The sequence below is a fragment of the Dipodomys merriami genome, unplaced genomic scaffold (assembly GCF_024711535.1).
Source record: "Dipodomys merriami isolate MVZ:Mamm:240054 unplaced genomic scaffold, mDipMer1.0.p SCAF_8, whole genome shotgun sequence".
NCBI classification, from domain to species: Eukaryota; Metazoa; Chordata; class Mammalia; order Rodentia; family Heteromyidae; genus Dipodomys; species Dipodomys merriami.
Genome location: NW_027206401.1, coordinates 59,747,574 through 59,770,170, shown reverse-complemented (window position 1 = coordinate 59,770,170; position 22,597 = coordinate 59,747,574). Strand labels below are relative to the sequence as shown.

At 33.2% G+C, this 22,597-nt stretch overlaps 1 protein-coding gene across 2 annotated transcripts in view; it reads right to left on the bottom strand.

Annotated features, from left to right (window-relative positions):
• Positions 1-22,597, bottom strand: part of Phip (pleckstrin homology domain interacting protein) — a 106,465-nt gene that overhangs the window by 45,000 nt on the left and 38,868 nt on the right. For both annotated transcript variants that reach the window (XM_070010276.1, XM_070010277.1), the window contains exons 11-19: positions 20,688-20,788; positions 20,557-20,597; positions 19,980-20,078; positions 19,209-19,362; positions 18,682-18,816; positions 5,776-5,904; positions 4,539-4,764; positions 1,224-1,361; positions 103-286 (exon numbers count right to left, since the gene is read on the bottom strand). In XM_070010276.1, the coding sequence (XP_069866377.1) occupies positions 103-286; positions 1,224-1,361; positions 4,539-4,764; positions 5,776-5,904; positions 18,682-18,816; positions 19,209-19,362; positions 19,980-20,078; positions 20,557-20,597; positions 20,688-20,788 (1,207 nt within the window). The remainder of the gene's footprint in view (positions 1-102; positions 287-1,223; positions 1,362-4,538; positions 4,765-5,775; positions 5,905-18,681; positions 18,817-19,208; positions 19,363-19,979; positions 20,079-20,556; positions 20,598-20,687; positions 20,789-22,597) is intronic.

Sequence of the window (22,597 nt, the reverse complement as noted above, 5' to 3'; positions counted from 1 at the left end):
AAATACCAGCTTTTCAGCTGCTAAAATGAAAAGTTATTTTGAAAAATAAAATTCAAAATGAAAAGAAGCAACAATGGCATAAACAAATCAGTAATTCCTTACCTGGCCACACCAGCAGACAACTCAGGCACTACAACCCTTCGACTCCAAGCAACAAGGTCACGTTCTGTGGCTATTTCACTTCTTGGAGCATTGCTGTGCATCTGCCGCACTCCCTCAATTTGTCCACTCCGCCTTAGTCCCACATTTGGTGGTGAATGAACTTCGGGGATAGAACTTATAGAGCCTAAGTAAAAATATAATAAAAACTTACAAATCCTAGAGACACTTCATTAGTTTGTAATCAAAACTCTATTACCTTCCACACGAAACTCTATAACCAAATCAGAAACTAAACCACCAGCAAAAGTTTAATGAAGCAACATAGTGACACATGCATGTAATTCCAACTACTCCGGAGGAGATACATGGATGATCACAGTCAGAGATAGAAGCCATCTGGGTAATGTTAGTGAGGCCTTCATCTCAACCAAGTTGGGAATGGGGTACTTGGCTGTGGCTCTAGTTACTGAGAGGTTATAGGTAAGAGGATCATAGTCTGAATTCAGCTTGAGGGAAAAACTCAAATCTATCTGAAAAATAACTTGTTAAAAAAACTAGGAGTGTGGCTCAAGTGGTAGAACACCAGCATAAAAGCAGTAAGACTCTGAGGTCAAGCCCTAGTACCACTACAAATAAATAATGGAAATAAAACATGGTTATTAAACTGATCAGATAAGTTATTAACAGTATGAAATACTGAGCTCTAGGGATTCTACGTTAAAAAAATTTTTTTCTAACAACAATAAAAAAATTAAGTTTTTTTGAGAAACCGTTAAAAAAAAGCCAGTATGGTCCATGAGTTTAACATTTAAAGTATACAAAAACTGAGGGTGATAAGGTTACAAACATAACTGTATAATTTTGTTCCACAAATTATTGAATGGATTTTCTGGGCTGAGGGTATACTTAGTAGAATGCATGCCTAGCATGCAAAACTGACAGGAAATGATGCTTTTCATGGGAATTTAAGAAGAGTAATCATATTTTTAAACTCATGTATAATTCAAAATCTTATCTTGTGAACACATTTTAGATCATTAAACAGTCATCCAAAATATGATTTCATCTTATAGTCTGTTTCTTTCTCTACTCCTGGAGGTTCACTTAAAATCTCATCTTACCTCTACTCAAACGGCTGGCATTACTGATACCTGCTTCACCAGAGCGTCTAAGGTCTTGCTCTTGTTGCAGTCTCTGAATCATGCTGTCCAGTGGACTGACCTCTTGGTTTGCTTGCTGACTTAAAACCTGGTTCAGCCCTATGTAACATATCACACAGCATGCCAAGAAAATTTCAGTCACTATTTTGAACACTTACACATCCGCCTCATTGATTAGCTCATAGTGAAACCTTAATTTTCTTTGATATAAGACTTAAAATGATTAACAATAAATGATGAAAATAGAAATCAAACTAAAACTATTTTAATTCATTAATAATGCTGAATGTATGTTTGCTACCTTTTACTGTTTACCATAATTCAAAAGTATTCATATTTCTTTTGGTAACTAACTTCATCTTCAAACAACCAAACACCAAACCAAAATAAGTGCTCCAAGTCAAACATTTAGGAAGTAGAAAAAACAGAATTTTACACAGTTCATTATTCCTTTAAGATGAAAATTTTTATTACCCACTTAAAATTTTTACTGTCTAAATCTATTACATTGTGAGACATACAAAAGTGTTCAAGCTTGCTAAGTGAATAAAAAGATATATGAGGTTTTAAGATATGGAAAATACCACCATGAAAATAAAGAAGAGAGTAATTAATACTAGGCATGGAGGTACATGAGATCTGATTAGAATTTTATGGTAGACTTAAATTGTGAAGACACAAAGAATATGGTGAATTAAATTGTTGGTAAGAAAGCTATAAGGATAAGAGAAAATTATGTGGTAAGCATGTGTTATTTAGTTTTATAACAGAAAGCTATAAATCAATAGGATAAAATAACTTGTCCAAAGTAACAAAACTAGAATATAGTAAGAATAGTTGAAATGTCTATACATTCTTTTCTGATTTGCTGCTTAGAAAAACTGGCATCTTTGAACACTGCTGAGTGTCACTATATAAAACTGCATACAAATCAATTTATTACAAGAGCCAACATACATTTCTCTTGGCTCCACAAGATTTCTAAGAATGAATTCTATCACAAAAACAGGAATATAGTACACAATGATGCTAACTAGAATCTTTCTTTAAAACAATTGCTTTGTTCTATTTTTGTATTAACTACTTTTGTCCTTAAAAAGTGTATAGCCAAGCACCAGTGGCTTATGCCTGCAATAGCTACTCAGGAGGCAATGACCTGAGGACTGCAGGAAAGTCCTTGAGACTCTTTTAACTAGCAAAAAGCTGGAAAGGAGCCATGGCTCAAGTGGTAGAGTACTAGTCTTAAGCACAGCTCAGGGCCTTGAGTTCAAGCCCCAGACCGGACACCAAAAAGAAAAAAGTAAAATAATGAATAATGAATGAAATATTTTAAAAGTACACACACACACACACACACACACACACACACACACACACACACACACACACACACACACACACGTATGTATGTATGTATGTATGTATGTATGTATGTATGTATGTATGTATGTATGTATGTATCTATCTATCTATCTATCTATCTATCTATCTATCTATCTATCTGTTTCTTTGTGTTGGTATTAGGACTAGAACTGAAGGTCTTGCTCTTTTGTTTTACTTCTTCACTCATTAGCTCTGTACTACTTGATCCAAACCTCCACTTCGAGCTTTCTGTGGTTAAATGGAAGTAAGAGTCGAGTCTCATGTATTTGCCTTCTTGGGCTGGCTTTGAAATGTAATCCTCAGATCTCAAGCCTCTTGAGTAGCTAGGATGATAGATATGAGCCACCGGCACCTAGCTAGTACTAAAAACTTTTATGACAATAAAGCCAAAATTACTGTGAAAGGTTTTCTTGTAGTCCAGCACTAGTAACTGATAACTATTTCTGCCACTTTACATTTCTAAGAGCATCTTGTAGAAGGAAAGAACAATGAGATAGAATCTTTGTAGTTCTGCCACACAATACTGCTAAATTTTCATCTCTACTTTTTTTGGTGTGGAAGTTTGAATTCATGTTCACTAGGTAAGCAAAATTCTACCACTTGAATCATACCTTAGACCTTAACTTTCATTTTACAACTTCTAATACTGAAATATCATAGGTAATACAGAATTATTATCTACAATAGCTTCTGCAAAATGTTAAATGAAACACTGTCATTGTTTTGCTTTGCTTCCTGTGCCTGAAATCCCAGAAACATACCTTTTGTGAGACCTAGACATCATCTGGCTTGTATCAGTTAGACTGCAACACTCCAAAGCCTTCCTTCTCAATGTAGTGCTATAAGCAGTATTTGTCTAAGTATTTTCCTGGTCAGCGTATGGTCTTACACTTAATACTAGTTGTTCTCAGTTCATGTAGTCACCATGTTGAGACCTAATAATTACATATATTCCAGATATCCTAGTCTGCACTGTTCTCTCTGGAGGACAGCAGGGGCAATTTCTCTAATACGTCTCCCTTAATCTTCATGTTAAGTAGACTTCTCTAAATGTTAAGAGTAGGCTTTCTAACCAATGTGTCCATCTTTGTCGCAATTTCATAGCCAATCCATTAAGATTGGTTTGCTCTATTGCAACCAGATTAAATTTTCCAGTTAATCTAAATTGGTTATTAACTCATCACAAAATTTTAAATATTTGTTTTGTTCATTACATCAGTCTAAAACCTAAATTACCTTGTAATTTTTCTATTCTAAAATAAATTCAACTCATGACAAAAGTAGCCTCATCTTTATGGAGCCTCTACATTATTTCCACATAATATATGGTACATTTATTAAATAAGGGGGAAGGAGGAGTCTATAGACCTTGCACACATTTTAACTGCTATTCAGTTCTTCAACTCACTTGATTTTTCAATAATACTTCAGTAAAATAGCTCTTGGTACTTTTTGCCCTTGAAAGACTCTTCACTGAGAACAGGCACACTAGTTATAGTTTTTCTCACAAACTATAATATTCATTATAAATTTTACTATAACTGATCATCTTACTGACTTCTTGTCAGCAAAGGTCATGATTAAGTCCCTACTAAATACAGCTGGGTATGTCAGGAAGATTTTCCATAAATGCTGCTGAATTACTAAATTACTCTTCTCACACCAAATACAGAGTTGACCAAATTAGTATGCAGAAGTTATAAACTAATGCAAGTCAAAATTACTGCTTTAAATCTTCAATGTTTACAAGATGATCATCTTATAATTTTTGAAGCATTACTTGAAGAACTTTAGAAAAGATTACTCTTTTGCTCAAAACAATGAAATTAAAGTTTAACTTATTAGCAAAGTTGAAAAAGCAAACTTGTGGTCCCTATAAAAATGCATACCTACCTGAGGAGGTTACTCCCATTTGAGGGATGAGCTGCTCCTCCCTGCAGTTTTCTCGACCTGGAACTAATCTCTGATATCTTGATGGATGAGGATTACCATCGACATCAACCAGGAAAGGAGGAGGCATGAGGTGAGGGGCCTGCTGAGTCTGTTCATCTAATACAAAATTGTTGGCATCACGAATAAGGGGCCGATAATCACTATGAAAGAACATTTGATCAGCTATCTGTAAAAAGAAAGGTCAATAAAAGACTGGAAAATACAAATCTGTCACTACAAAGAACATTTCTAACGAAAAAAGCAAACACTATACTACATATTATAGTATTAAGCAACAATCTAAAAAAAAACTGTGAGGCTAAAGGTATAGCTCAGTTGTACAGTTCCTGCTTCGCAACCATATAACTCCAGCACTGAAGGATTAAAAAAAAAGGAATATTCTTTTCTTAAATTAATTGCAATTAAACTTCATCATTAGTGGTATTTGTTTTACAGCAACATAAGCTTTATCTTAGGATCCTTAGAAACAGTAAGCATGGTTTACCTATTATCTCACTATTTTGGATGCTAAGATTGAATCAAGAGTTCCACTCCAGCTAAGCATGTACTTCATCATTTGTAGTCCCAGCCTCATAGTTTATACAATATAAAAATAGCACAGGATTTTTAAAACAATAAGTATTTTCATTCACTAAAATTTTTGTGATACCGATTATAAACTCAACCATGACACATCTGTAACTTACTTTAAAATATCATTGCTTCATCTGAAGTATGTTTAAATAATCAACTTTTATACTAGTCTATCATCAATAGGTAATTTAATTCCTTTAGTCATTACATAAAGGCAGGATCTTCAATCATAAATCACCAGTTGAGAAACTATTTATAAACTGGATGAATGTGTATTAGCTATGTAAGCACACATTTCTAAGTGTTCCTCTATGGTTAATATTCCCATCCAAACTACTCTAACAACCTAAGAGCTATTCCAAATATGCAAATTTTTAAATAAGGTGTACCTTTTTGTAAAAAAAAAAAAAAAAAATTCAACAGCCCGATTTTCTTCTTCCTTTCTATATGTAAAAAAAGATTAAGTCCACAGCATTTAAAATAATTCTTCAAGCTTTATGCTGAATTCAAAAATATCATTTTAAAAATTGATAGTTCCCAAATACTTATGAGTAAAAAAAGAGACAGGAAATAATAGAAGTAATATTTAACTATCATACTTTACCTTATCATATTTGCTACTGGACCCAAAACCAAAAATTAAAAGATGTCCATGAGAGTCTGTGCATGCAAAATGCTGACCATCAGGAGAGCATTTGCAGTCAAAAACTGCACCATGTCCTTGGCCTTCAATCTGAAATATATTTAATCAACAATCAGAAAACTGCCACAAAAACATTTAAAAGCTGGTTACTACTGTTACTAAAATTTTATGATAAAGAATGCATACATTTTAATAAAAGTGAATTAAGTACAAAAAGCACAGTACAATAAAATTATGAGTATTCATGAAAAGTGCCAGATTAATAGACTTAAAAAATAAAGAACTCTATCCACAGACCAGACACAAACCAGGAAATGAAAGAACACCAATCACCCCACCCATAGAATTGCTTCATATTTTTGTCCCAGATTTAAAACATTATTGAGCCATTTAATCCATATATTTCCACTCATTCATGTCCTTTCTGCAAATATTAACAATATGCAGCAACTGTAGCAAATTCCAACACTTGTGGAAGTAGTAGCCAGAGAACACTTTTTACATGACACTAAATTTCATTCTTCTTGGTAATAAATTCCCTGGTAGTCTGACTCATGTTTTAAATGATGAATTTCAAAGGTTAAAGAAAAGGGTTTCTTTACCTGATAATTGTTTTCTGTTTTCCAGTTCCATTAATCCAGAACGAATGGGTTTCTCCCTGCAACCTGTCAATCAAACAGAGGTGGCCAATCACCACTCTGAATTTTTTGCTCTCAGTGCTTCTTCAGACTATGTTCCAGTTGAAAACTTCTTTAGCAGTATTCTGAAAGAGGTAAAAATTCTACCCTATCTAAGCACATCTAGGGACTGAATTTCAGAAACAACTAAAACAGGGAGTTGACTCCCTAACAAATAATAACTAAGGATGATTTTCAACAAATGAGATTGGGTTTCTGGATTAGCAGAATCGGAACACACACACACATTATCAGGTAAGAAATACCTCCTTTCTGTTCCGGTATCCACTGATCTAGAACAAATTCAGCTTTATTAGTAATATGTCAGGAAATGCTTTGAAAGAGAAAGTGGTAATTTTCTTTAGTATTAAAAATTTGGCGTAAGAATGGAAGTATAGTTCACCAAACAGAGAAGTGAGTTAAAATTCAGAAGAACTGTCAATTTCTCAAGGAAGGTAGGTACTTTGGTTAAAAGAGAAATTATCACTATAAAAGGAAAGGTTCTGCCTAAGAAGTTAATGTAATACCACAGACAAGACTGTCCAAAAGATAGCTAACTTTTCCTTTGGTTGCTGAAAAGAAGAAATATACACAATGGTACTTATCAACACTGCTTTGTAAGGTGATAATGGAAAAGGCTGGATTTTTCCTAAAATATAATTATAATAAAAAACCTAGTAAACTTATCTAATGTCTTATAACCACAAAATCATAGATAAGCAAGAAAATGAACTATAAGTGAAACAGGATTTCTCAGGTATAAAGAAAAATTGTAGGATAAGATAGCAGAAGAAGGTAATTGATTTTAATTGCTCTACTTGAGAATAATTAGAAAACAAGCAGAAGGCACAGAACTTTTCTCAGGCTGAGAAGTACATGCAAAAATGAAAGACCATAAGAAGAAATGCTAGGGTTCAAGTTTTTTAAGTTTAAACTTCAAAAAGTTACACAAACGGTTACAAATAACCATGGGAACAAATGTTTTCCTCTAAATAGAATTTTACATAGAAAATTTAGAATTATAGATTTAAATTCTTCTTAGTTATAGTTTACTTTTTGAGGAAAAAAATGATAAAACACTTTATAGATCTAAGGCTTCCCAATCTACAATATTATAATAAGTCTTAAGATTTTTAAGTGTATGATGGTATAGAAAAAGCGATTAGAAAGTAGTCCAACTGAGTAATAACAAAGGAAAGCTAACAGACTTTTGTGTGATGTTTAGAATACATCACATCTGTCAATGTGGCTACATTTAAGTTAGTAGATCTCTAAAAGAATATTTTGGGAGAGCTAGAACTTACAAAGCTTCAAATAAGCAAACACTTAAGATCTTTGTGTCCTACACTGCATTCTTCTCTGAAAATGGAAGTATATTACTAATTTCTTAGTGTAAAGTTGCTGTTTTATATCTAAAGTGACTTTTATATGAAAACAAAAGTACATTACAATCTAATCAGAAAAAAGGAGAGCAGCTCTGGTGGCTCACACCTGTAATCCTATTCAGGAGACTGAAATCTGAAGATTTCACTCAAAGCCAGTTCAGGCATTTGCTTGAGCTGTGAGTTTCTTATTTCAGTTTACCAGCACAAAACTGGAAGTAGGAATATGGCTCAAGTGGTAGAGTGCCAGCTTTATACAAAAAAAAACAAGCAAAGAGTGAAAGGCCCCGAGTTCAAGCCTCAGTACCATCACAAAGAAGTAGGGGCATAAAATACATCATTTAATCACTATTCACTTAAAAATACATTAAAAGAATCTACTCACCAAAAGGTGCTTGTGACCTTATTAATTAAAAAAAAAACCATATTGGTGTGGGTATGTATCTCAACGGTAGAACCTTCAAGAAGTTAAAAGCCCAGTGGTAGAACACTTGGCATGATTTGCCCCACATGAGCAAGATCCTGAGTTCAGTCCTCATCACTACCAAAGGAGCAAACAAGGTGTATTTTTACATACAAACAGGTATTCAGGATACTAAACACTCAACTATGAAACACTTTCTAGTTGATGCTACATTTTAGTTGTCCTATGTGATTAAAAAAATAACCTGTTTTTAGAATGTGTATTATAGCTAAAAAATGGTATAGCTTATGCTAGTATTTACTGAATACAAAGAATACAAAAAAGTATAAAACAGAAATAAATAATAACAAATTAGACAAATTAGTTCTCTCATAAAATTAAGTATTGTTGTTGTGTATTACTTAGGCCATATAAAGGCCACATAATAAAACATATATTAACACTTACGGACTAGCTGAAATAATCTATGAGATAGTATTTAACAAGTAGTAAGAATATCAGAATCGGATGCCTTATCCATTAGGCTACACGGCCATGTGATAAGTAATAAGAATTTCCATACGAGTAAGTAAAAGAAAGTAAGACATGTAGTAACTGTGATATTTTGTTTTGCATTTCTAAACTAGGATGGGATAACATTAAAATCATAGGTACTCTTATTAGAACATTGTCCCATTAACTCAAGAATTCTTGAAATATTTTCAAGAAGTATTACAAACATGCTAGTGAACCTTAAAAAGATTACAATGAAACTGGGGATGGAAGCACACACCTGTAATCCTAACACTGGGTTGGCTGAAACACTGGGTTGGCTGAAACAGGAAGATTGGGAGTTCAAGGCCGGCATGGGCTACAGAACTATTCTGTCTCAGAAAAAGTTAAATCAATACAAAAATATGAGGAGTTTTGGTGATGGCAGAATTTTTCTATTTATGGAAAAACTTTTTTTAAATTTTTATCAAACAGAAAAGGTGAATAATTAAAGGACATAGGAATGAAGTCAAAGAATGTTAAGAGCCACTGGGCGCCAGTGGCACTTGCCTGTGATCCTAGCTACTCAGGAGACAGATCTTAGGATCACAGCTCAAAGCCAGTCCAGGCAGTAAAGTCCGTGAGACTCTTATCTCAAATAAACTACACAGAAAAAGCCCGAAGTCATGCTGTAACTCGTGGTACAGCACTAGCCTTGAGCACAGAGGCTCAGGGACAGTGCTCATGCCTTGAGTTCAAGTCCCAAGACTGGCAAAAAAGAATGCTCTCTACTAGTAATGCGCAAATCATCTAGTATCTCCAAAAAAACAATTAAAAACATGTAAGTAGTCTCTAGAGTCTCTTATCCAGTTCCAAATCCTAGTGTTTGATGTATTCTGAAAGGCTTGTTTGAAGACCTGAATCAATCTGAACATTAAGTATATTAAAAGCATTAGAATACAGACTAAAATTACAGGCACAAGTGTTTTAATCATGATGAATATATATTTAGATGTTTAGACTGAACATATGAATATATTTCTAGAGAATCTCAACCCAAAACACAAGAAGAAAGCTACAGTCTATCTTATTAGAAAAACGTTCACATCTGTAACTAGATGTGAATAAACAAAAAAACAAACTATCGTAGGCTAAAAGAACAGTAGAGGATATTCCAAAATTCAAAACTATGTCTTGTAAGACTTTAAGAATTTTATAAAACTCATATACTGAGAATCAAGTGAACACAGAATGCTAAATGTAAATTTTGTATAATCCTTATAAAATCTTTCCTAATATATATAATGAACTTCAGGATTTCAGCAACAAGAAGGAAAGTAAATCTATTTAATATATAATAAATACAAAGAAAATATACTATTATGTATGTGTATGACTAAAATATACCTTGAGCATCCTTTTATCTTTATTATCGTTATTTGTAAAGAAGGTCTTTTGGGGAGAGGGGATGTGGGGGAGCAGAACTGGGGTTTGAACTCAAGGCCTGAATGCTAGCCCTGAGCTTTTTAGTGTTGAAGGCTAGCCACTTGAGCCACAGCTTTTTGGTGGTTAACTGGAAATGAGTGTCATGAAAGCTAGTGGCATAGGAGGCTCATGCCTGTAAATCCTAGCTACTCAGGAGGATGAGATCTAAGAATCGAGGTTAGAAGCCGGCCAGGGTAAGAAAGTCCATAAGACTCTATCTCCAATTAACCACTCAAAAACTGTAAGTGAAGCTGTGGCTTAAAGCAGTAGAATGTAGTCTTGAGTGAAAAAGCTTAGCAACAGCACCCAGGCCCTGAGTTCAAGCTCTACAACCAACAAAAAAATAAGTGGCACAAATTTTCCAGCCTAGGCTGGCTTTGAACTGAATGAGATCCTCAGATCTCAGCCTCCTAAGTAGCTAGAATAGCTTAAGGAATACAAACTATTCATATTTCAGCAGTCAAGATGGGTTCTGATTACTTTGTCAATCTTTCAATACAAATTCTTTATTTTATAGTGACAATATTATATATAAACTAACGGCAGTTAACTAAAGTGATGGTGTTTTGCTGATGGGTATGTGATAAAATCACCAGGTTAAACTATGTAAAATAAGAAATAATTTATTACATAAAGGTGATTTTGAAAAAATAAGCCCAATTCTCATCCAAAGGAAAACACTGTAAAATAACTCATCTTCAAATTCACATTTCCCCTTCATATTTCCTTCTCTTTTAACCTAATGGTAGCATATGGTGTTTGTCTAATACATTTATCTACTCTCTATAGAGCTTTGATCTCTTCTTCCTTCTGCTATATATGAATAGTACTGAAAGTTTAGTTCTATGCCTTCTATTCTGCATTCTCTATTTCCATGAAGAAGAAAACAATCTATACAATCTATGTATGGAAAACATCAACATTTATTTCTCTCTGTTCCTATCACCTCTAGTCTCCAAATGCTAGCTGGCCATTTCCTTATAGGTAGACCAATACAACCAACATAAATAAAAACTAAAAAGTAGTTCTCTTTTACATATTTCCCTCAATATTACTGATGTCAAGCTCGGGCTCACCATCCTCAACATATTCATTATGCTTCCTACTTATCACTCTCCTGTCCCAAAGTCTATTTCAGTCACAAAGCACTAATCTTACAAGAATTTCTTCCTGTTTACCTGTGATTTTTCATATCTGAATGACCAACATAACTTTCCCAACAATTTCATACCAAAATACTACTAGTAACAACAAAAGTACTGTTCTGTTAGCTAAAATTAACCAAAATCACGGGTGTACACTGATACTTAACCTTAGGTGATTAAAGGCCAGTTCAATTTATGGTTTACACCTTTTCACCCATCATTTCTAAAATCTACTCCAAACAGACATTCTAAATTACCTCATGAACATCTTAACATTCACATTGTTTACAATGTTTCTTCCCTTTATAAAATTTATTCTCTTTCTTATTGACTCAATTGCTATTTACCTTTGAAGACATAATTTCTATTCTTCACTTGAAAAGACTTTTCTGAAAAACTAGCCTGTTGTTTTCTTCTTTTTCAGGTATGTTGAATACCTGACATCTTAACAAACTAGCTAAAAATCAAAACATCTTTCTCTTCTTCAAATGTCTGCTTAACACAAAATAAGCAATCAAATAACTGCAATCAAAATATCTTCAACTGTTTACATTCTAAATAATTCTATGTACTTTCTAACTATGATAGCTCACACTTGTGATGACGGGTCACGAAATGTCAAATTGGCACATCAAAGTAATTTATAAAATACACTACAACAAGCTGAAGAGACAAATTCACACTTATGGTAAAAATCCTAATATATGCTTGGTATCAAGATATAGATGAAAAAAGACTAAGGAACTCCAGAAACTTGAAATGATAATTCCTTATTCGGAGAAGATGAAACGAAGACTAGAAACATTCCAAGCATTGTGTAACATGATATTATCTGATGTAGGTAGGAAGCAGAAGAGAAAAGCAAAAAAGAAAGGGAAGGAGAAATAAGAGGGGAAGAGAAAAGAGGAAGGAAGAAGAAAATAAAGATACTTGAACTAATTCACAAGAGATAACATGATGTGTGCTATTCCTATTTTAAGCTTCCTTTTCCCTTTCCTACAGATACATAAGTACAACTGTCTAAAACTAAATATAGGTCACACTGAGAACATGCTATGTCAGAAGAAGTATGCATGTGCAAAAATTCTGAGTGGTAGATTGGCAGCCTCTGCTTGTTTGGAACGTTGCAAGGAGAAATATATTGTTCTGGATTAGTGGACACTGGAACACTTTTTTAAATTGTCTTTCAAGTAAAAGAGAAAAGAACAATTATAAAAATAAGGAAAACTTTAAACAAAAACCATTATTTGGAATTTACCCATGAAACAACAGAAGTAAAGCAAAAAATCAAATTTAGTAAAATCATTTTCTAACAAAAGACACTGTACCCTTCAATTAAAATAAAAACCAGAGAAAAGGCAAGTATAGTATGACAGAAATAGAAATATATGATAGAAAGTCAGAAACAGCTAGGACTGTAGAGAAAGGAAATAGCAAGAGATAAAGCAAAAGTGCCAGAGAGGTGAAAAAAGCTACAAACATGGGGCCTAAAAATCCCACTCCAACTGTCTTTTATTTGATAATAGTCAAAAGGTCTGATGCTAAGAAATGAGGATGTCATATTTTATGTCTTTTAAATCAGTGTTCATTTAAATTTGTTAAAATCTTAGTTGTACGACAGGTAATTCAATAGGGCAAAAAGACCAAAAAGTAACTTTGTTTTGTGGAATATATAAGGTTCTAAAACCTAAATCTGTATCTTTTCAAGGATTGGTAAAAACAAAGCATCAGTAGAGTCCGCACTCATTTTCAAATTATTTTTGGGAATAATACATCTGCCTTTTAATATATGAAATTGGGGTTTAGAGTCTTCAGAGTTTAGGAAAACTCTAAGTTATGTTGAGGTTTATCACTTGTTAAAATAAACAAAAGCAATGGTTTACTAAGTTATCCTCTCTGGTTTAGAAATTCTTAATACACACCAGGTGCTTCAATAAAATCCAAATGTGTATCATTTTTCCCAGTCATATAAAGACAATGTAACTAAAACCTGAATAAAAGATAAGAAAAAGTTCAGGCCAAGAATTAAGGGTTTAAAAAAAAAAATCAAATGATATTTAATGTTTGTAATTTTATCTACAACATTCTTGTTAGCTTCTTTACCTAGAGGAAGGGGTAGAAAAGGAGAAAAGGGAAGAAAATGGGAGTGAAAGGGAGAAAGGGAGACAGAAAGAGAAAGAAATAAAGTTTTTTTTTTTCAGCAAAAGCTTTTTAAAGTTAAGGTTATTTTAATTTAGTTAAAAGATAAAACAACATAGGGGAGGAATGCAAGGAAAACATATGCTATTAATTGTATACCCCATGTTACACTTTTTAGAACATCACATCACTTATCATATACTTGCAGTATGTCTTGTCAGTAATAAAAAAACAAACCAATAGCCCATCTCCCAAATGCTTTTCATTCAGATCCTCTATTAAGAGGAAAGTTAACAATAAAAATAGAAAATTAATCCCGTTAGGTTTTTCTGAAGAATACCTCTAGCCAAATTGAGACTCCACTCATAATATTCTGAATCAATTAGGAAATTATAAGCAAAAAAGTAACTAAGAATTTTTATCTGAATTCTTAATCTTAAACCTTTTGTTCACAAATTTAGACTACCCTAAAAAAAGGTGTAAGAAATTTTTTAAAAACTCTAAGTTATAGTTTAAATACAGATAAAAATATTTGTGACTACCAAGAAATATGTTTAATAAAAAGTAAATGTTTTAATATCTATACAAATATATTACCATATCTCAAATAGGCACTGAAAAAATCTCATTCTCTCTTCAATCTTTCTAATATAACATTTAAAATTTTTTAAAAAGAATTTTAGTTTAGTTTTTTTTTTTTAGGTCCAGTCGTGGGGCCTGAACTCTGTCTGGGCCTGGGTGCTGTCCCTCAGCTCTTCAGCTCAAGGCTAGCGCTCTACCATTTGAGCCACAGCGCCACTTCCGGCTTTTTTTTTCTTTTTGCTTATGTGGTGCTGGGGAATAGAACCCAGAGCCTCATGCATGCAAGGCAAGCGCTCTACCACTGAGCCACCTTCCCACCCGAATTTTAGTATTTTAATTGTGTAAATGCTAATTTACAAATGCACAAACTACTGAATTGTTACATGAATTCCATTATCTTATGAATTTGAAAAGTCAGGTCTTAATTAAAAACCTCAGGTTTATTTATTTGGGGGTGTGGAATTGGGTTTGAACTCAGGCCTCATGCTTGCTAGGCAAGCCCAGCTTTGTTGTTGTTTACAAAGCAGTGCTGGAGATTAAACACAAGGCCTCACGTTACTCAAGCACTGTGCCACAAAATTATATTCTCAACCCTAAAAACCTGCTTTAAAAAAAAAAATCCAAGCCATGCGCTGGTGGCTCAACACTTGTAATCCTAGCTATTCAGGAGCCTGAGATCTGAGGATCATGGCTCAAAGCCAATCTAGGCAGAAAAGTCCCCATGAGACATCTCAAGTAGAGCTGTGGCAGAGCACTAGCCTTGAGCAAAAGAGCATAGGACCTGAGTTCAAGCCCCAGGATTGATTTTTTTTAAAAATCCATTCAAGAAAATTTCACTCCTTTATTAGGGGCACAAAAGGTAAATCTCAAACCATGATTCTCCCACCTGCCTCCCAAGAAACTGAGGTTACAGGTTCCAATCATCACACTTGGCTTATTTTTAAGACAGGATCTCAGTAACTTTTTGCCTAGGCTAACCTGAAATCAAGATCCTCCTATCTCTGTCTGACAAACAGGTGAGATCTTAATAAGTGTGTGCCATCACACCTGGCCTATAAACATTCATTCTTTTAAAGGTAGATTGTATTGTCCTTACTTTTTTGTCTGTCTATAGGCTAAATGGTGAATTTACTTATCATTCTATAAGCCTCAACTTAAAAAAACACTTGAAATGTTACTACCTTACATAATACCTTACTTACTACCTTTTGGTTTTACTCTAAAAATAATATTCTGTGAGAATCATTCATCCTCAATACTGTTAAAATTGAGTAACTAAAGACATTTCACATGGTGCTCAAAACTATTTAGTAAACTTAATCCGTGATTGTAAGTGTAATTTAACATCAGCAATTCAATTTAGATTCCAAGTTTTATTTTACCAATTAAACATGGTGTCATCAGTAAGCTAAACAAAGCTAAATATAACTATAGCCAAAGCCCAGCACTCATGACAGTGGGCAGTAAGGCCACAGATTTCTCTGCCTCCCTCCCACAGATTGTTTGTATTTTCTTAATAACAATTCCAGAGGCACTATTTTTTACTTGCCAATAGATATAACAATAAAATGTACTAAAGAGTAAAGGAGAAAAAAAGTAGGACACTGACCTAACTTACAAATTAAAAGTTAGAGAAAAATGTTGAGATTATGATCTAAAAAGATCCACTTAAGAGCTAACCACCTGCCCTCAGCATTTACCTAAATTAGGTATCATAAAAATTAGTTATGTAATGTCATTAAAATGCTCAAAAAAATATGTTAACACATTAGCAATTGACAAAAACACAGGATTAAAACCACAAATTCCCATACAACACAGTGATTTAAGAAATTCTAGGTAAAGCAGTTAATCTCTGTAATGAGCCATTTCTCCATTCATGAAATTATAAATAATAAAATCTACCCTGTGTACAAGGTTTTTTATGAGACTCAAATGGTAATGAATGTTGGAAGTATTTTGGAAACCATTAAAAACATCAGTTAGGAATCATTTAAAACATTAAAAGATGTATCTTAAATGAGATAAGAGTAGTTCATTTTCTGCTTTTTAAAGACAGGATTTTGTTGATGGCTATTTTTCAAATCTTTTTTGTGTTTTCTTTCTCCCAGCTTAAAGGTTCTGTACGTATTTTACCTAATTTTACTTATTACAGGATTTTATGTATACTACTTGGTTTTTTGTCTTATCCATCGAGAACAGGAATATTTCCTCACCTAATTAAAAATACTTATAAATTATTTAATTATTTAGTATTCAAAGTATTCAATTTACCTCACAAATTTGTAATGGGCTTAAAGCATATTACTTCAATTTCTAAGTGCTACAATTTTTTCATCTACTGAAAAGGTTGAATGGTAGTATGATCAACTCACATAAAAATGGAAAATCCACCTTTAAAACTAACAGGTGAAAGCAATACTCAATTATGAGAAAACTTTCCCTCCATATGCTCTACTACATGCATGCTTTTTTCAAGTTATCGAGTTACAAATTGAAGCTACGAATATATGTATAATTCAATTCATTTTTTAGAAGCCATAAAGACAAACTGAGAGATGACTAACTCCCTTAGTCAACAGATACGTTCTCAAAAGAAGCAAAATCAAAACATGAATAAAGTAGAGAAAAAAAATCTTAACCAGGACACTTATTAATTTGATTTTGAAAAATCCAACTCTATACAATCAAAAAGGAAATCCATCCATCACTAACAGTTTTAGCCCAAATAACCAAAACTATGGTTTTAGAAAAATATAAGAATTTTATAATTCTTACGCTAAGGTATAGCTATAATGAAAGCCAATGTTACTTTTCATGCTTACTTACTATGGAGGAACTTATTCTGATTATTGATCTTATAAAAGAGCATTCCTTTCATATAATTTATGTGTATATGTGCCAGTCCTGGGGCGTAAACTCAGGGCCTGGACATTGTTTCAGGGCTTTTGGCCTCTGGGATAAAGCTCTGCCATTTTGAGCCACAGTGGTATTCAAATGGAGATAATCTCACAGACTTTTCTGCCCAGGCTGGCTTTGATGACATGCTGTCAGATGTTGGCATCAGGTGTAGCCAGGATTTTGGTGTGAACCACTAGTACCCAGTAATTTCTTTTTAAACAAATCATTACATTTCACAAATGACATTTTTTTTCCTGACTGTGCTGGGGATGAAACTCAGTCTTATACATGGCAGGCAAGTACCTTGCCACTGGGCTACATTTCTAGTTCACAAATGACTACTTTTGTGAAATAATGTTGTCAATATTCAGTTAAAAGCATTGTCTTATAATTTATTATTAAATTTTTCTATATTTTAATATTTTCAATTTTTTGTTTCTATGTTTTGTTGTGTGGTTTTTTTTTTAAACAATCCTGAGGATTCAACTCAGGGCCTGGGCTCTGTACCTGAGCCTCTCTGTGCTCAAGGCCAGGGCTCTACCACTTGAGCCAGAGTACCACTTCCACCTTTGTCTGAATAGTTTATTGGAGACAGTTTCCTGGACTTTCCTGCCCAGGCTGGCTTTGAACTGCAATCCTCAAATCTCAGCCTCCTGAATAGCTAGGATTACAGTTGTGAGCCACCAGCACCCAGCTGTTTGTACATTTTTAATATATCTAACCATGATAAAATAATACAAAATAATTTTTCTTTACTTTCTTACTGAAAAGTACTGATGTTCCAAGGAAGCAGTTTTTTCATAAAACATAAACTGCATACACTATAGTATTTAAAGAGTGCTTTGTATTTCATGTAGTGATTAGAAAGCCAAACAGTGCACAGAGTAAGCTACATATTTTATACAACTATAAATGTTCAGTGGTTTGCAAAAATCAATATAAAAAGAACTAAATACAGATGCAAAAAAAGCATAATTTTATTTAATACCTAGTGTGCTACTAATGAATTAAAGGTAAGAATTGCCTGAGTTATGAGCTTTCATTTGTTTTGCTTTCGTATTTTTATTTATTTATTTTTGTAAGTTGTAGGGCTTGAACTCAGAGTCTGGGCACTGTTCCTCAGATCTTTTGCTCAAGACTAACATTCTACCACTTTGAGCAACAGCTCCACTTCTGGTTTTCCAGAGGTTAACTGGAACAAGAGTTTCATGGATTTTTCTGCCTGGGCTGGCTTCAAATAGTGATCCTCAGATCTCAGTGTCCTGAGTAGGTAGGATTATAGGCATGACCACCAACACTAGGCATGAGTTTTCACTTTGAAATCAATGTTTGAATAAAATTATGCTACTCTAGGCAACTATTAGAGTAATACAAAACAAGTATTATCTTAGTCACATGGTTTTCCAAATAATTTTTCTTCTCAATACTGTAGATCACACTTGTGAATTTCTGGTCAATGTCTCAAGGCTATAACTAAACTAAAACTAAGCCAGTTACCACTAAATTCATAGGCAAGTTGAGCATCTCACGAATGGTAGGAATTATCACAGGAAGAAATTTAAATTAAAAAGCCAGCTTTTAAATGGATTTCCTTTATGATATAGAGTATCTTTATGAAAATGTCCCAAATAACAGATATAAAATAAAAATGACATAATTACCATGTTAAAATAAGACCGAACTTTAACTCCTCTTGCTAGATCCCACACTATCACGTTTCCATCATGACCAGCAGAAAAGAGAACTCTAGGATCAAATGGATGTGGCTCAAGAACAAAGACTTCATCTTCATGTCCCTGAAATATTTTTGAAGTGGTAAAAGATTTATAAATATTAAAAAAGGGAAAAATTAAGTTTAATAAAATATCAACACTTAAATACTAAGAACTAGTAACTCTATCAATGTACAAAAAAAGAGCTATGCTAGTAATACTGTCCAAAGTATTGATATCATTTAATGAAACATGACAATGTATCACTACATACCAAAACAAGAAGTGACTACAACAAGTGAAACTGTTTAAAATGCCTTTAAAATTATTTCCATTAACCCCAGAGCCCTTTTAGCTTGGTAAGGAAGAGCTTTTAGCTAACATAAAAGACTTTGTTCCTCATTGAAAGTAATGATTTTACAGTCAGTTTCAGTTATATAAAAATAAGTAAAATCAATACTTGTCTTTTCTCTTACCATGAGGATATGAATAAGCTGACCAGTGTAAGAATTCCAAACTTTCAGAGTCATGTTATTGACGGCAGTGATAACTGTGCTGTCATGCCGATCCCAAGCTACCATGGTCACTTTCATTTTTGTGATTTTATCTTCTATACCTTGAAGATTTTGGCTGAAAGAAAGAAGTATGACAAAAAAACAAAACACATTTTCTTTAAATTATATTTGATATTTATGGATACTATCATTTGACAGTAACTAAGTACTTTTAATCAACACAGAATGATGGTAAAGGTCACTATAATGCATCAAGAAATCAAGGACTTTCATTAGTCTAGCATGCCAAAGTCATTAAGAAAGCTGTCTAAGGACAACTATCACTACTGTAACTATGTTCACTGCATCTTTGGCACTCTGACATCGTGCTCATATTCCTCCTTGTGCTATCTGCTGTCATGCCCTGACTGTTGTACTCTCCCATCTAAGATGACTAAAGAATAACAAAAAATAAACAAAATATCAAAATAACAAACTATCAAAATCTACAAAACTATAATTATTCCTATACAAAACTGCACTTAAAAAAATAATTGCACAGGTCTTTTCATATATACCAATGAAATATTTGATAAAAATTAATACCATTCATCTCCAGTAGCACTTCTAATTATTACATAAAGTAATTTTAACAAAGTATGAAGCAATTTTAACATGGTTTCCATTTCAACCTATCATACAATACACGAAATAGTCTAATCTGCATTTAATATTTAAAATTTGGTCTCTTACCCTGCTGGACGAGTAGTCATGTCCAACAAAATGCTCTTCCATTCCCTTCGTTTAAATTGCCAAATACGTGCTGTCCCATCACGACTACCACTTACAAACCTGTATTAAAAGATGTCCAGTCCCCAAAGAAAAATCACACACACTTCATCAAAACGCCTTTTTTCCAGATTTTTCTTTTAAGACAAAACATTATATTCCAGTAAACAAACCAGTCTCTATAATTGTAAGAATTTCTGAAATATTAGGGGCCCTGAAAACTCTCTATATAAATATTTCAATGTTTGTGACTAAGTCTAAAAAATCATTCAAAATTGATACAAAGCTAACCTAAAAGTATAATTAAGTTTCCAATAGGAAAAAAAAATAATTTTTTTTAAATTCCCATTACTAAAAGCATTCAACTAAACTCTATAAGATATAAAAGATACATGCTTGCATGCTTATATGGAGGCGGTATTTACTTAGTCAGGAGCTTTAAATTAGGTGATTAATTCCTATACAGCCTAAATTGTAACAACTACAATTATCCCAATTTTCTAATTTAACTAGGAATTAGAGGCAATTGTGAATATTTTACCTGTTACTAGTGTTGGAAAACTGGATACTGTCAACTTTATCCTATATTTAAAAAGACAAAAATAAGTAGTGCCTATAAATTATTAAATTCATTTAAGTAATGCTCATCTAATTGCTTTCTGTAATACTTACAGTATGAAACTCCAATTCCGATATTTTCTCTGGCTGACCTGATCCAAAGAAATAAACTCTAATAATATGGTCTGTGCTTCCTGTGGCAAGAAACATTCCACCTATGAAAAATAATAGCATATATAACAACCTTAAAAATTTCTGATAATTAGTTAAGCCACATTATCAAATTCCAATTAAAAACATTTTCCCTAAAACCATTCACATTTAAACATACACTGAATTACAACTTTAAAAAGCTTCTTAAGTTTGATTGTATTTTCAGTTTTGTTCTCATTATTTATTAAAAATTAGGCATGTTCCTTAGAAATAGGGCATTCTTTACTGATATTCTTCTCTTATCCCATTATTCTATCAAACTTTTAAGAGTAACTCCCTTAGTAACTTGTTTTTAGAAACCTGACAATCAAATGATCCTACTCTCTTTAAAATTCATTTTAGACTTATATATGTTCTACTTCTCATCATTTATTTATACATGCAATTTAAATCCCTTTCACAGCAATACTTTCCCATAGTGTCAAATTCTTATGTATAATAAATATTTTAGGTCCTTTTAATACATGATCTATGTATTGGGCCCTTAAAAAACATCAATTTATCTTTAAAAAATGTGCATAAACAACATCATGAATAATATTGTCTGATGACAGCAGCTCTGGAAGTCTGGATTCAGAAATTAACTTTGAATTTGCTTTTAAAAGCATATTCATTTGAGTTTATTCTTATCTCAGGTAATAGTGCTATCCATAAATTAAAAAAAAATAACACATAAAGGAGAACTAACTATAAACACAAAGGACAAATACAAACACATGTAGAAGAAACAGGCATTAGAAACTTTATATAATAGATCTAGTCATGAGTGCAACATTTAATTTTCTTATCAATTTGCCTGAAATATTTAAAAGATCATTTTAAAAAGCTCAAGTCAAACTGCTGCCATGTTACAATTGGAAGCATAATCTTCATTATTCAGTTCTTTTTGTTGTTGTTGGTTGTAAAACTTGAACTCAGGGCCTGCGCACTATCCCTCAGCTCTTTTATTCAAAACTAATGCTCTACCACTTTGAGCCACAGTCCTTTCTTTTTTTGAGTGGTTAATTGGAGGTAAGAGTCCTGGGACTTTTCTTCCTGGGCTAGCTTCAAACCAAGATTCTCAGATCTCAGTCTCCTGATTACAGGCATGAGCCACCGGTGCTTATTCAGTACTTTTAATACAGCAAGAATAATCGAGTAAAATACCGGTGTACAAGTGTATAACTCCAAATATCCACAGAAAACAGAAACCAAATTTAAAATATCTTATCTCCAATAAAATAATGCAATGATTCGTTTTTTAAAGACTAGTCATTTTGAAACTATTTTCTCTATTAGAGCAGTATGGTCTTAAGAAAATTATCAGTTATATGATTATACAAATGAAACTCAAGAAATATTCAAAAATCTGTGGCTTAAATTCTCATTCTTATTTACTAATTAGCTCCAAAATATGTATAAGGATATGATTTTTTTTTTAATCGGTAATGAGGCCTGAACTCTGGGCCTGGGCGCTGTCCCTCACCTCTTCAGCTCTAGGCTAGTGCTCTACCACTTGAGCCATGCTGCCACTTCTGGCTTTTTCTGCTTATGTGGGGCTGAAGAATCAAACCCAGGGCCTCATGCATGCAAGACAAGCACTCTACCACTGAGCCACCTTCCTAGCCCAAGGATATGATTTATAATAAAAACTCAATATATTTTATGTATTCTATTATAAGCTTATTTTTTTTTGTTTTTGGTCGGTTGTGGGGCTTAAACTCTGTACCTGGGTGCTGTCCCTGAGCTCTTCAGCTCAAGGTGAGTGCTCAACCACGTGAGCCACAACACCACTTCCGGTTTTCTGGTGGTTAATTGGAGGGAAGAGTCTC